The 14,965-nt window shown below is 41.5% G+C and overlaps 1 protein-coding gene across 4 annotated transcripts in view; it reads left to right on the forward strand.

Annotated features, from left to right (window-relative positions):
- Nucleotides 1–14,965, forward strand: part of usp25 (ubiquitin specific peptidase 25) — a 224,423-nt gene that overhangs the window by 45,715 nt on the left and 163,743 nt on the right. For 3 of the 4 annotated variants that reach the window (XM_059968975.1, XM_059968976.1, XM_059968977.1), the window contains exon 4: nucleotides 9,295–9,418. In XM_059968975.1, coding sequence (XP_059824958.1) covers nucleotides 9,295–9,418 — 124 coding nt within the window. Of the gene's footprint in view, nucleotides 1–542; nucleotides 661–9,294; nucleotides 9,419–14,965 lie in introns of all 4 variants that reach the window. The other variant, XM_059968978.1, reaches the window with a different exon arrangement.

Here is a 14,965-nt window from a genome sequence, read left to right on the forward strand (position 1 = left end):
TATATTTTTTAGGATACAAACATGAAGAAGTCTCTTTTTGTTCATTGGCAAAGAAGGTTACATATTTATTTAGTTATATGGCAGAGAACATTCTGACTGGCTACATCACAGCCTGGTAAGAAGTTTCCAACACACAGGATCACAAGAGACTGCAGAGGATTGTAAAGTCAGTCAGCTTCTTCATAGGCACAACCCTCCCCACATTTGAGGATCTCTTTAAGAGGTGTGCTTTAAGAAGGTAGTATCCATCATCAATGGTCTTCAGTATCCAGGACAGCCTCTCTTCTTGTCACTAGGATCACAGAGGAGATACAGGTGCCTGAAGATCCACTCGCAATGATTTAGGATCAGCTTTTCCTCCATTACCAGATTTCTGAATCGTCCATGAACACTACCTCATTATTGCTTTATTTGAGCTATTTGTTCTCTGTAATTTATAGATTTTTATGTCTTTGTATTGTATTGCTGCAGCAAAACACTGTTTCTCTTCATTTCTTGTTCTCTTTGTTTATTGCTATTTATTTATATTTGCATTTGCACAGTTCGTTGTCTTCTGCACTCTGATTGAATGCCCTAATTGGGCATTCTTTTATTGATCCTGGAATAGATTTGTTGAACACGCAAACAAGAAAATGAATCTCAGGGTTGTTAAGGTGACATGTATGTAATTTTGTATTAAAATTTACTTTGAACTGGGGGCTTTGCTATTGCTTGTATGGTGGGAGGGGGAGGGTTACTTTTGTTGCTCCTTGTGGGTGGGAGGGGGTCTTTAGGGTTCTAACATTTTCTGTCTCTCAGTTTTTTTTGTTTTATAAATGTCTGAATTCTCTGATATTAGATTGAACGATTTGAGCCATTTGAACATTGTACTGTATTTTGGTAACAATATATCTGATTCTGTATCAAACACTCATCAGACTTGTAGTGAGGACACACTCTTCCGCTCTCTCCCTTAGAAGATTGTACTTTTCTGTGAGACAATCTTATTGTTAGGAAAGTAATCTAGTTTTCAAAGCTCTCTATGCTCAGGAATGACTTGAAATGTTTGATCTGAAAGCAGCCTTGTACCTTAGCAAAGTCTAGCTTGATTGTTTGCATTCTGCTTCTATGCCCCACCCTCAAATTTAGTGAATTATAAACCTTTGGGAATTATATTTCACTTGAATATACTCATTTCAAGGCTGACTTGAACTAAACTGTCTGTTTCTGCTTAACCAAGATGTATGTTGAGAAGTATTTGCAATATCTTTGGCCTGCAGAGTGATCTAGGAGTAGCCTGTTTTACTTGTGTGTGTACTGTGACCAGCACAGAGTTCCACAACTCTGACACAAATACTTCACTTTCATCACCTGTGCTTCTTCACCTACATTGGTTTCAGTGACCTGAATTGAATTTTTCCACATGTTGTTGTGCCTCTGTGGCCTTTTTTATAGCTTATTTATTTATTAATATTATCCCGTTCATTTTATATTTGCCCAGTTTGTTGTCTTTTGCACACTGGTTGAATGCCCAAGTTGCTGCTGCCTTTCACTGATTCTGTTACAGTTATTATTCTATTATAGATTTAATGAGTGTGCCTGCAAGAAAATGAATCTCAGTGTTGTATGTGAGATGGCAGGGACAAGGCAGGGACTGGGTATTGATAGTGAATGATCAGCCATGATCTCAGAATGGCGGTGCAGACTCGAGGGGCCGAATGGTCTACTTCTGCACCTATTGTCTATTGTCTATGTATATGTACTTTACTTTGCATCTTGAAACACAGCATGACACTTTGGTGTGACAGAGCATAAAAGGTGACTCAAGAGAGGTATACACAATGATGTGAGTCACTGAGAGAGTGACTTTATCCCAGGGCAGAAATGGCTAATACAAGGAGGCATAATTTTAAGGAGATTGGAAGAAAGTATAAGGGTAAGTTCTTTGCATGCATGGAATGCCCTGTCTAGGGTGATCATAGAGGCCAATACAATAGGGGCATTAAGAAACTCTTAGATAGAAAGTATAAGGCTGTGTAGGAAGAAAGGGTTACATTGAGTAGGTTAAAAGGTTGGCACAACATTGTGGGCCGAAGGGCCTGTACTGTGCTGTAATGTTCCATGTTTTATGATTCCTCAATATGGCTATAACCTTGTACTCCTCCCCTATCTACAAGTCTTTGCAATTCCCACCTGAAACCTGCCCCATCTCCCTCTTCTAGACCTTCTACGTAACCTACCTTGACATAATTTTCAATTACTTCTACTACTTGTAGCATGGAGTTAAATTAGTTTATTTATGCTTCTGAAAAGAAGCAGGAGATATTGTACTATGTAAATCTATGTGGTAACATTGGTTACATCACTGTCTGGTATGGAGAGGCTGCTGCACAGGATTGGAAAAAGCTGCCGAAGGTTGTAAACTCAGACAGCCTCATCACAGCACTTCCTCCCATCGAGGACACCTTCAAAAGGTGGCATCGATTGTTAAGGACGCCCACCACTTAGGAGGTGCCCTCTTCCCATTGCTACTATCAGCAAGGAAGTGTAGGAGCCTGCAGATGCACACTCAACATTTTAGAAACAGCATCTTCCCCTCCACCATCAGATTTCTGAACATTCCATTCATAATGTCTCACTATTTTGTTCTCTTTGCAATACTTTTTTTTAATTTTTCTTATTATAATTTTTTTTGCTTTGCCCAGTACTACTGCAAAACAAAACAATTCACACCAAGTATTAGTAATTCTAAAAGTGTTTCTGATGCTATAAATTGCTATATTGAAGGGAGATGATGGATGGAAAGGATAAAGTGCTGAAAAAGAGGGAGTCTGATAGGAGAGGACACTATCATGGAAAAAAGTAAGGAGGGAACCAGAAGGAGGTGGTGGGCAGGTGAGTGGAGGAGAAGGGGTCAGAGGGGAGCTCGAATGGGTATTGGAGAAAGGGGAGAGGGACAATTTGCCAGGAGTTGTTGAATTGGATATTCATGCCATCAAGTTGGAGGATACCCGGATGGACTATGTGGTGTTGTTCCTCTAACCTGAGAGTGACCTCACCTTGGCAGCAGAGGAAACCATTGACTGACATATCACAGTGGGAAGTAGAATTAAAGTGTGTGGCCACTGGGAAATTCTGCCTATCAGAAACATAGAAAACCTACAGCCCAATAAAGGCCAACACGAGGAAATCTGCAGACACTGGGAATTCAAGCAACGCACACAAAATGCTGGTGGAACACAGCAGGCCAGCAGCATCTATAGGGAGAAGTCCCTTCATCAGGACTCGGCCCGAAACGTCGACAACGCTTCTCCCTATAGATGCTGCCTGGCCTGCTGCGTTCCACCAGCATTTTGTGTGTGTTGCCCAATAAAGGCCCTTTGGCCTACAATGCTGTGCTGAACATGTACTTACTTTAGAAATTACCTCAGATTACCCATTTCTCTAAGCTCCATGTACCTATCCAGGAGTCTCTTAAAAGACCCTACCATATCTGCCTCCACCACCGTTGCCGGCAGCCCATTCCACACACTCACCACTCTCTGCGTAAAAAAAAACCTTACTCTGACATCTCCTATACCTATTTCTAAGCACCTTAAAACTATGTTCTCTCAGGTTAGCCATTTCAGCCCTGGGAAAAAGCCACATCCTTCCTGTAGTGAGGCGACCAGAAATGAGCACAGTACTCCAAAAGGTTGAATTTGAAACTCTCCCAGAATGTTACTTGACCTGCTCAGTTGATATAAGCAAGTGAATGACATTGGTCAAGTCTGCAATGTAAACTACTATGCCCACTTTGTTCAGGTATTCCTTATGGTGTAGGTGTGTAATGTTTTTTCCCTTTATCCTCACTTAGCTTTTGCGGATTTGTTGCTGGAGGACAATCCTTGGAGCATTTGTAGTCTTCCCAACATCCTGTGGTCTTTCTTTAGGATTAAGCGTGATCTTTGTTTGTCACATTTACATCAAAGCATAAAGTAAAATTTGCCATCTGTGCCAGTGACCGACAGAGTGCGAGGATGATCTGGTGGCTGCCTGGAAGTGTCGCCGTGCTTCTGGCACCAAAATAGCATGCTGGCAACTTACCAAATTTTACTGGTACATCTTTGGAATGTGGGAGGAAACCAGAGAACACAGAGGGAGCTCACATTCTCCTTGCTGAAAACGGTGGGAATTGAGCCCCGATCTTCCGATTGCTGATGCTGTTAAGTGTAGTGCTAACCGCTTTGCTAACGTGCCACCCTCTTGTGACTCTGTGCTGCACTCGCATGCAAACCACCCAGGTGGCTTTCAATAAAGAGCTGAGAGGAAGCCAATCCTGTAGTCCGACACCCTATTACAGGTTTTCAACTGGGGTTCCATGAGAGATCATGATTAAAAAGAAATTAACATCGTTCTTTGAACTTCGTGCAATGTGTGATGTTGGTGCTCACAGTGGTGGGCAGTGACTGAGCAGCCCAGTATGGCAGTGTGCAGTAGGATCGCGTTTACTTGGTTGAATTCACTCTCGGTTTTGACGTGAGACAACAAAAGCCATTCATAATTGGTCAGTGCTTGTGTTGCACGGAAGGGACGGTGGGCTGATGAGGAGCGTGAAATGCATTGAATGGTCTCGACCAGCTCGAGTTGTGATATCAGCTTCTTCCTCCTGAATTACCTCCCCCAACTTTCCCTTACGTGCCGCTGACTGACTTGTAAGACCATAAGATGTGGAGCAGAATTAGGCCATTTGGCCCATTGAGCGAACAAACTTCCAGTGCAGTAGAAAATTGGAAGGAAATTTTCATTGTAAAGAAATTTTTATGCGCCATGACTTAGCTGCTGGCTTGCCACTTTGCTGTTGTGAATATTGCAAAAGGTGGATTGTGTAGGTTAGAAGTGAATTGTATTGTGAAGCTTTTGTATTTGTATCTTTTCACTGTGCAATAATGGACACAAAAAAGTCCATTATTACAACGAAAACTACTTATCAATGTATTTTCCATGGACTGGTGATCCAAGTTGTCTTATTCCATTGTACCTAGTCCGTGGCAAAGAACTTACAAGTGCAGCAATGGCTCTGACAAAGTTGAAAAGACACTTCACACTAAATCACAGCGATATGACGTGTAAAAGTGCAGATTATTTTAAGTGGCTATTGGAATCTCAAAAACGGAGTAAAGCTGTTAATAAAGTCAGACAGTAAAGGATAAAGGAGGCAAGTTATTTAGTATCAAAACTTATGACCCAGAAAAGTCATGTGGTTGATGAGAACCTAATAATGCCAGCATGTAAAATTATAGTGGGTAAAGTACTAGGACAAGATGCAGTACGAGATGTCAAAGAGGTTTCACTCTCAAACAGTGCGGTAAGATTTACTAGAATGTTACCTGGGTTTCAGCACCTAAGTTACAGAGAAAGGTTGAACAAGTTAGGTCTTTATTCTTTGGAGCATAGAAGGTTGAGGGGGGACTTGATAGAGGTATTTAAAATTATGAGGGAGATTGATAAGAGTTGACGTGGATAGGCTTTTTCCATTGAGAGTAGGGGCGATTCAAACAAGAGGACATGAGTTGAGAGGGGCAAAAGTTTAAGGGTAACACGAGGGGGAATTTCTTTACTCAGAGTGGTAGCTGTGTGGAACGAGCTTCCAGTAGAAGTGGCAGAGGTAGGTTTGGTATTGTCATTTAAAGTAAAATTGGATAGGTATATGGACAGGAAAGGAATGGAGGGTTATGGGCTGAGTGCGGGTCAGTGAGACCAGGTGAGAGTAAGCGTTCGGCACGGACTAGAAGGGCCGAGATGGCCTGTTTCCGTACTGTAATTGTTATATGGTTATATGATGCTGAAGAAGTTTTATGCGATAAACTGAAGAACAACAGCTTCTCTATCCATGTTGATGAGTCAAAGATTTCACCAATAAGTGCCATGCTGTAACATTTGTAAGATTTGTTATTGATGGTGAAATTCAAGAAAACTTTTTCTGTTGCAAAGAGCTGCCCAAAACAAGCAAAAGCCAAGATATATTTAATGTTTTGATATCATATCTGGAAACAAATGGTCTGACTTGGAGGAACTGTGTTGCTTTGGCTTATGGTTTTTAGAAGCTTAACTATTCAACATTGTTAATAAATTTTCATGCTGTAAGTAGCATTAATTAAAATTGATTTACAATCTTTATTTAAATTAAATCTACCAAGTCCATCTTTAGAGAAATTAATCCCATTTTGGTTTAAGGCAATTATTTAACAGAAATTTATTATATTTGCCCTCTGAGTTTTTAAAATTGAAGAAAAGGAAAGAAAGAGATTAATTTCGAGAAAGGTATCAAAGCTTAACTACCTATTTTTTTCAAGAATGGTTGGCTAAAAATTCATTCTCTACTCAAAAGAGCATTGACAATTATTTTTGAATTATTATATCTGCAATGTATTGATCATGTTAACGTATCAGGAGCTGTAGATTTAATAATATTTACGCAGGGGTTCCCTGAGACGTGAAAATTATTTCAAGGGTTTTTCTGGGGCAAAATAGTTGAGAAAGGGTGCTCTAGTATAAGGGAGACCAGTCCTGTTCTCTGACAATGTGAGTCACTGGTGAGTTACTTTTTCAGACATAATTATATTTAGATCAGATCAGGAATTGAAACTGGGGGTTTTCCAGTTTTTGTAGCCTTGTATGATACTGCAAAATGAGCATATTTGTTACTTTCACTTTCTGTTCTCTTTCATTAGAGTTTTAAAAATTTATTTAGGGCGGAACAGGCCCTTCTGGCCCAAGGTGCAGCACTGCTCAACACCCTGTTTTATCCTATCCTAATCACAGGACAATTTACCATAACCAATCAACCTCCTAACCAGTACATCTTTGGACTGTGGGAGGAATCCAGAGCACCCAGAGGAAACCCAGTAGGTCACGAGAGAACATACAGGCTCCTTTGGGATGATGCCAGAATTGAACTCCAAAACTCCGGAATGCCCTAGGCAGTAATAATGTTGATCTGACCACTGTGCTAAGTTGTAAGGTCGCTTAGCTTGTTGGGCTGATGGCAGCTCCAAGCCAACTAATTAGTCCCAGTGTTCCTGTCCTTTCATCATAATCCTGATTTATTTTGTTTCAAATAAATCTACAGAACTGTGCAAAAGTCTGAGATATAGAGAGGGGTGCCTAAGACTTTTGCACAGTACTGTATTTGTCAACTTGGAGCAAAGGACATTGGGAATGCAAGGTTGGAGCACTGCAGGTAGGGTGTGGGACAGGTGACAGAGGAGTGCCAGTTGCAGGATGTTGGCATGAATGCAGACATACCCAGCCCTGAGACACCAGGGAAGGGCATTTGATTCCAGGCAATTGGTTTATTGATCATTACAGAATGTCTCTCTGGTGCTTCTGCTTCATTCCCTCTCCCTTTCTCCTTCCCACTCCGGTGCACAATAGAGACCCATATCAGAGTCAGGTTTATAATAACTCACATATGTCATGATTTTTCTTTGTAATAGCAGTGCAGTGCAATACATAAAATTACTATGGTACTGTGCAAAAGTCTTGGCACCCAAATTATCTATATGTACCTAAGACTTTTGCGCAATACTGTTTTTCAGTTTGTGCCCAACACACTTTCAGGCACTCTATTTCCTGTTTTTTTTGCCAATTTATTCTTTTCGCTGAGTTCCATTCCAAGAGATGGCCCATTCCCAAGTGTAATGATTCTGATTATCAACAATGAAAAATCCCACCTAAAGCTGTAACTTGTCGATCTGAGCTGCAGGACCTACGTAGCTCTTGAAGTTCTTTAGCAACACATAGAAAATGCCGGAGGAACACAGCAACTTAGGCAGCATCTTTGGAAATTAATAAACAGGCGACGTTTCAGGCCAAGATCCTTCATCAGGACTGAAAAGAAAGGGGGATGGAGACAGAATAAGAAGGTGGAGGAGAAATAAAGGAGCATTGCTAATGGGTGATTGGTGAGGCCAGGTGAAAGGGGAAAGATAGATAAGTGGAGGCGTGGGTGGTTTTACAACCTCAACATAACATCCCAACTCGCTGCTCAGATTTATGAAGGCTAATGTGCCGAAAGCTCTCTATATGACCTACCTATGCCACAATCAAGGGATTATGTATTCCTATGTCCCTCTGTTCTACTGCACTCCTCGGTGCCCTATCATTCTCTGTGTAAGTCCTACCCTGGTCTGTCCTCCCAAAGTGCAACACCTCACACTTGTCTGCATTAAATTCCTCCTGCCATTTCTCAGCCCAGGTGTGTGTGCATTTAGCTTGTATCTGTTAGGCTGCAGATGCATGTAAAATAACAGATGACATTTAAGGCAGAGACCCTTCATCAGAACTGGAAAGGAAGGGGGAAGAAGCCAGAGTAAGAATGTGGGGGGAGGGAAAAGAGTGCAAGCTGGCAGGTGATATAGTGGAGACCAGGTGAGAGGGAAATTAACTGGCAGTTGCAGTAAGAAGCTGGGAGAGACAGGTGGAAAAGGTAAAGCATTTGAAGGAGAAGGAAGCTGAGAGGAGAGTAGACCATGGGGAATTGGGAAGAAGGAGGGGAACCAGAGGAAGGTGAGGAGATGAGAAGGGGGTGGGAGGGTAACCAGAATGGAAAATGAAAAAAGGATGGAGGGGCAAAGATTACTGGAAGTTAGAGAAATCAGTGTTGATGCCAGGAGGTTGGAGGCTATCCAGACAAAATATGAGGTGTTAGTGCTCTTATCTGAATTTTGCCTCATCATAGAGGAGGCCATGTACAGACATTTATCCAGTGTTCCTGGTATGGCATCCTCTACATTAATAAGACATGATGCAGTTTGGGGGACCACTTTGTCGATCACCTTTGCTGTTTCCACCACAAAAGGCAAGATCACCCCATTGGCCTCCAGTTTCACTACTACTTTTTGATATGTCCAGTTACCCTCCTCCTTCCCTTTCTTCCATGGTCCACTAAATTCTCCTCTTAGATTCTTTCTTCTTCAGTCTCACCTGTCAGCTTATACTCCATCTCCTGCCCCCCACCTTCTTATTCTGGCTTCTACCCCCTTCCTTTACACTCTTCCTGAAGCGTCTTGGTCCAAAATATTGATAGTTTATTCCCCTCCATAGATGCTGCCTGACTTGCATTTTGTGCGTGCGGCTCAAGATTTCCAGCATTTGTGGGATGACTTGTGTTTGAAAAGAAGAGAATTGGTCCACTGATTGCAAACCTTTTTGCTACACGTGGCAGAATCTTGTTACCTATACAGTCTGATCCTTGTTCTCCATTCAATCCAACAACTTCTCCCCACTAAAAATAAAATTCTAATTGGATGATTGTATTTGTGATGGTTACAGATGTCATCGATCTCACCGGAGATGACAAGGATGACCTGCAGAGGGCAATTGCTCTAAGCCTGGAGGAATCCAATCGTGCCTTCAGGGAGACTGGTATAACAGATGAAGAGCAAGCCATCAGTAGGTGAGTGGCTTGGAGGCTATCATACCAAATCCTCATGAATAATGAAGCTGAGATGGAGAAATTTCTGCTTTGAAACTTTGCCCCAGGTGTTGTTACATGAGAATAATTATATTAGAACGGCTAAACTTTCAAGACACTATACAAATTCCTCCCAGTGTTTGTTTCCTTAATTCTGTTCTGAAGTATTCAATTGTCATAGACAGACACAAGATTGGGACCTCTACCTGAGTCAGCAAGGTGGGCTAATGAAGCAACTGCCCATTTCAAAATCTTGAGGTTCTGCACATGCTGAAAATCCAGAGCAACACACACGTTAAATGCCGGAGGGACTAAGCAGGTCAGGCTGCATCTGTGAAAAGGAGTAAACAGTCAGTGTTTCAGACTAAGACCTTTCATCAGGACTGGAAAGATAGTAGTGGGAAAAAAAGCATTTTCAAGGTGGTTGGGGTCCTTAATGATGGATGTTGCTTTACTGAGGCATTGTCTTTTGAATTTGTCCTGAATACTGGTGAGGCTGGTGTCCATGATGAAGTTGGCTGAGTTTACAACGCTGCCTACTTTCCACTCCTGTGGAGTGGCCCTTCCATACCAGACAGTGATGCAACTAATTAGAATGTTCTCTACAATTCATCTGTAGAATTTGCTAGAGTATTTGGTGACCTACCATATCTTCTCAAACTCGTAATGAAATAGAGGTGCTCTCATACCTTCTATGTAATTGAATCAATATGTTGGACCAGGATAGATGAGCCTGAGTATATCTGCCTGTGTGAATGCTGTTCACTAATTGTGTTATAATTTTGTTTGGGCTTTGCACTCTGCCAGTGCTAATGACAACTGTCAGTGAGATTTGGTACTAATAAAGAGGGAGAAGTGCAGGCAAGGTATAATCAAACATTGTATAATATATCAAGAAACAGAGGTCCACTAGTTCAAAGTTCAAAGCACATTTATTACTAAAGTGTGTGTGTGTGCGCATGTAAACAACCTTGAGATTCATCTCCAACCACAAAGCAAAAAGACCCAAAAGAATTCACTTTTTAAAAAAAGTAGACAGTCAAACATCCAGAGAGAGGGAAACGAACAAATCTTACGAACAATAAACACAAGAAAACAGCGTTTTGAACTGAAGTCCACAGAGATTCTGTCCACAGACCTTTAGTTCAGTGTAGAACAGAGTAAACATTGCAGAAAAGCAAGGAACTGGCCCATCCCTTGCCTTGGGCCCTGACATCATGACTTTTTGAATCTGGCCCAGTGCCTAAATCGTCGTCCAAACACCGGGTTCATAATCTGCACATCTTGAACAACATGCACAAACACAGACAAAATACTGGAGAAATATTCCTCTCCATAGATGTTGCCTGACCTGCTGAATTCCTCTATCATTTTGTGTGTGTTCCTCTATATAATAGATCATTTTTAATTGAGTGAAGTACATTAATGAGGGCACCCTTATTAGCAAAAATGTAAGTTGACTTATTCAAATTTGTCAATTATGCAAGAAAGGTATCTTTAGGATTCCAGAACAGAAAGAGTGTGATGAGTGTAGTTTCAATATATTGAGTCTTTTGGGTGAAGCGGTGGTCTTGAATAGGAATGTGGGAGTGCAAATGACAACAGTGTTATGGACCACAATGGACATTATAAACAACAAGAACGTGATCTCAAAACATTAACACTTCCACGTCTCATGACCATAGAAACCTGTTGTGAAATCGATACTAGTTCACGGACAGATTTGAAGAATGGCACCACAGATGCTGTAAAACCCCTTCAGTACTTGATTCTCCAGAATTAGATAGACTTGCATCCTATTTTGAGAGGCACAGTTGCTTCCTCCTGTAATAATACACTGTGCTTATAAAACAGGTAGATTTGTACTTTATTTGGAGTCATAGAGCACTATAACACAGAAACAGGCCCCTCAGCCCACCTAGTTTGTGCCAAGGTATTATTCTGCCTACTCCCGTCCACCATTGCCCTCCCATTCAAGTACCTATCCAAATTTTTCTTAAGTTTTGAAATTGAACCCACATCCACCACAGTTGCACCACCCTCTGAGTGAAGAAGTTCTCCCTGAGGGTTCCCTTAAATAATTCACCTTTCACCTTTAACCCATGACCTCTAGTTCTAGTCTCAACCACCCTCAGTGCAAGAAGTCTGCTAGTAGTTATCTATACACCTCATAATTTTGTGTACTTTATTAGTCATCCTTCAGCCAGGTGCTACAGAATGAAACCTGATCATTGAATCAGTGTTTTGCCAAATACTTTAGACAAACAAGTATGGATTAAGTAGTGTTAGCAAAACCAGAAGGTCATGAGAATCATAGACTGAGATCCTGTAAACATTTCCAGACCTGTCAAAAAAAGAGAAATATTTGCAAATCTTTGGCAAGTCAGTGCAATTGATCTTTTCAGTTCTTCCTGGTTTCATGAAGATTTTTTGTAATCAATTGTGGAAAAAAATTGTCAGCAATCTGTCTAGTTCTAATTGAGAACAAGCCTAGAGCTATTATGGTTATGAGGATGCAGAAGAGACTTCCGTAATGCATCAGAGAAAAGAAAGGTTAAAGAATAGTTTTATTTATCATCTGTACACTGAAATGCGTCATTTACATCATTGTCTTGCAATGTGCTAGGGGGCAGCCCGCAAGAATCACCATGTTTCCCGCGCTTACGTAGCATGCTTACAACACATTAACCCTAATCTGTACATTTTTGGAATGTGGGAGGGAACCAGAGCACCCAGAGGAAGTCCGCATGGTCATGGAGTTCCAGGCCTGGAGTTTGGAGTCCTCATCCATAAGACATAGGTGCAAAAGTAGGCCATTTGGCCCATTGAGTCTGCTCTGCCAGGATCCTCGTTGTTATTGGTGAGTTCTGGAGTAGATATTGAAGATAGACGCCCGAAGGTCGATCGGAAGTCTGGAATTTTGAGGCCACGGGGGAAGTCAAATGCAGTGTCTGGGAATCTGAGAGTTTACTGGAGGCTAGAGGCTGAAAATGACGTGTCCTGGGGTTGGATGAGTGTGTGTGTAGGTGGGAGGGGCCTGACAGGGGGCTTGCTTTGTTATTGTTGTTTTGTTGCCTGTTTGTGCTCTGCTTTTGTCATGTGTTTTGTGTTGTTACGCCGAGAATTGTGGGCGTGCTGTGTTGGTGCAAATATGTGTGACAACACATGTGTTGCCCCTGTATGTCCTTAGATTCTGCTGGTTATTAAATCAAACATTTCACTGTATGTTTTGATGTACATGTGATAAGCAAAAATGAATCTGAATTGGCAAGAGAGCCAGTAACCAAAAGGGCACAGACTGGGGGGGGAAAAAAGTCACAGATTAGTTAGGGTTTTTATCATGTGTGTTATGTGCTAGAATGCACCACTTAAAAGAAAATTGAAAATCAATAAAGAACATTCACATCACACTACAGGTGAAGTGTGCAGATGGGGCTGCCTGGCCTTTCTTAAAGACCTGGTGTGCTAATGCCCTGTGAAGTCACTGTTAAAAAGAAAAATCAGTCAGAAATTGATGGACCAAATAAAAATTGATTCCCATCCATCAATTTGTTAATGAGGTCCTCTTGATGAATGCCTTATGGTTTGTGCTTCATTTCCACCTGTGCCCATTATACAGATCGAAGCTCATAAATAAAGAATGGTTTATTACAGTCATAGTCTTCCTCAGAGCAGCTTACTGTTGTGACCTCTTGAAAGCAGCTGAACTGTCTGCGAGGATAGCACTTCATTCACACATTTTGAGTTTTCTACACAGTTCTTTATAAATAGAACAGCATAACGGCCATTGTATATGATATCTCTTTATATTATGCTGACCAAGCTCATGTTTCTAAAGAAGATGTGAATTATGAGTTTTGCCTCTGGTTACTTTCCTGGTTCATATTCAGTTTTTCGATCACAAGAGGTTCTTCGGGTGCTGGACACCACACACAAAATGCTGGAGAAACTCTGCAGATCAGGCAGCATCTATGGAGAAGGATAAATGGTTGATGCTTCAGACTGAGACTCTTCATCATATTCAGTTTCTGTTTTAGTTTGGTTTTGTTTCATTTTTTTCTTGCTCTTCAGTTTCATTTCTCTTTTATAATATCTTAGCTCATTGCAACATGTTTTTTGACACTGTCTCTCCCTGCAGTGCATTCTGGCTGGCTGCATCACAGCCTGGTTCAAAGGCTCCGATGCACAGGATCACAGGAGGGTTGTTGACTCAGCCAGCGTGTATTATAGGCACAACCCTCTTCACAGTCAGGGACATCTTCAAGCGATTGTACCTCAAGAAGGCAACATCTGTCACTAGTAATCCTCACCATTCATTGCCATAGTAGATAACGTGAAGGCAAAGTGTTTGAGTATATTTAAAGTGGAAGTTGATAGGTTCTTGATTTAAAAAGGATACCAAAGGTTATTGGGGGAAGGCTTGAGAAAGGGTTTGAGAGAGAAAATAAAGCAGCGATGATCAAAGGGTGGAGCAGATATGATTGGCTGTATGGCCTAATTCTGCTCAGTATCAATCGAGGTGATACAGGAACCTGAAGACCCACACTTAATGGTTTAGGAACAGAGTCTTTCCCCCTGCCATCAGATTTCTGAATGGTCCATAAACCCATGATTACCACCCTGTATTCCTTTTTTTTTGCATATTTATTTTGCAGTTTACAGGCATGTTTTAATGTCTTTGTACTATATTGCTGCCAAAACGCATTCCACATCATGAGTTAGTAATAATAAATCTGATTCTGATTTTAAGAGCAGCACCTCCCAATCTTTTGGGATTTAAAAAAAACTCAGCCTTATTTTTTTTGATCACTTTGCCTTTTCCACACTATATTCCATCTGCCATGTAGACACCCACTCACTCAGCTTGCTTGTCTGAATCCTCTTTGCAATGAGTTAATCTCCTGTGGCACTGCTCATGTCCAGTCCACTGTAGCTCATCTCAACAGCTGGAAAATACATCCAGTTTACTCCTCCTGTACCTAATAAAGTTGCCTTTGAGTGTATGTTCATGGTCTTCTGCTGCTGTAGTCTATCCACTTCAAGATTTGATGCATTATGTGTCCAGAGATGCTCTTATGCACGCCACTGTGGTTACAGGTGGTTATTTGAGTTACTGTCACCTTCCTGTCAGCTTGAGTCAGTCAGTCTGGCCATTCTCTCTGACCTCTCTCGTTAACAAGGCATTTTACTGGGACTCTGTGAGAGATCATGACTTTTTAAAAAATGTCAATTTTTGAACTTTGCGTGATGCTAATGCTCCCAATGGTGGGCAGTGACCAAGCAGCCCGGTTAGCAATCTCATTAGAGTGGCAGTGCGCAGTAGGACCCTGTTTATTTGGTTGAGTCCATTCACAGTTTTTGACACAAGATAGGTTGATAATTGGTTAGTACTATATTGCACGGTGTGGGGGGGGGAGGACAGTAGGCTGATGAAGAGCCTGAAGTGCGTTTTCCAAGAATTGGATGGTCTCGCCCAACTTGAGCTGTGACATCAGCCTCTCTTTGTCTAAAATACACAGGGGTATTTTA

This window comes from Hypanus sabinus, chromosome 4, assembly GCF_030144855.1.
Source record: "Hypanus sabinus isolate sHypSab1 chromosome 4, sHypSab1.hap1, whole genome shotgun sequence".
NCBI lineage: Eukaryota > Metazoa > Chordata > Chondrichthyes > Myliobatiformes > Dasyatidae > Hypanus > Hypanus sabinus.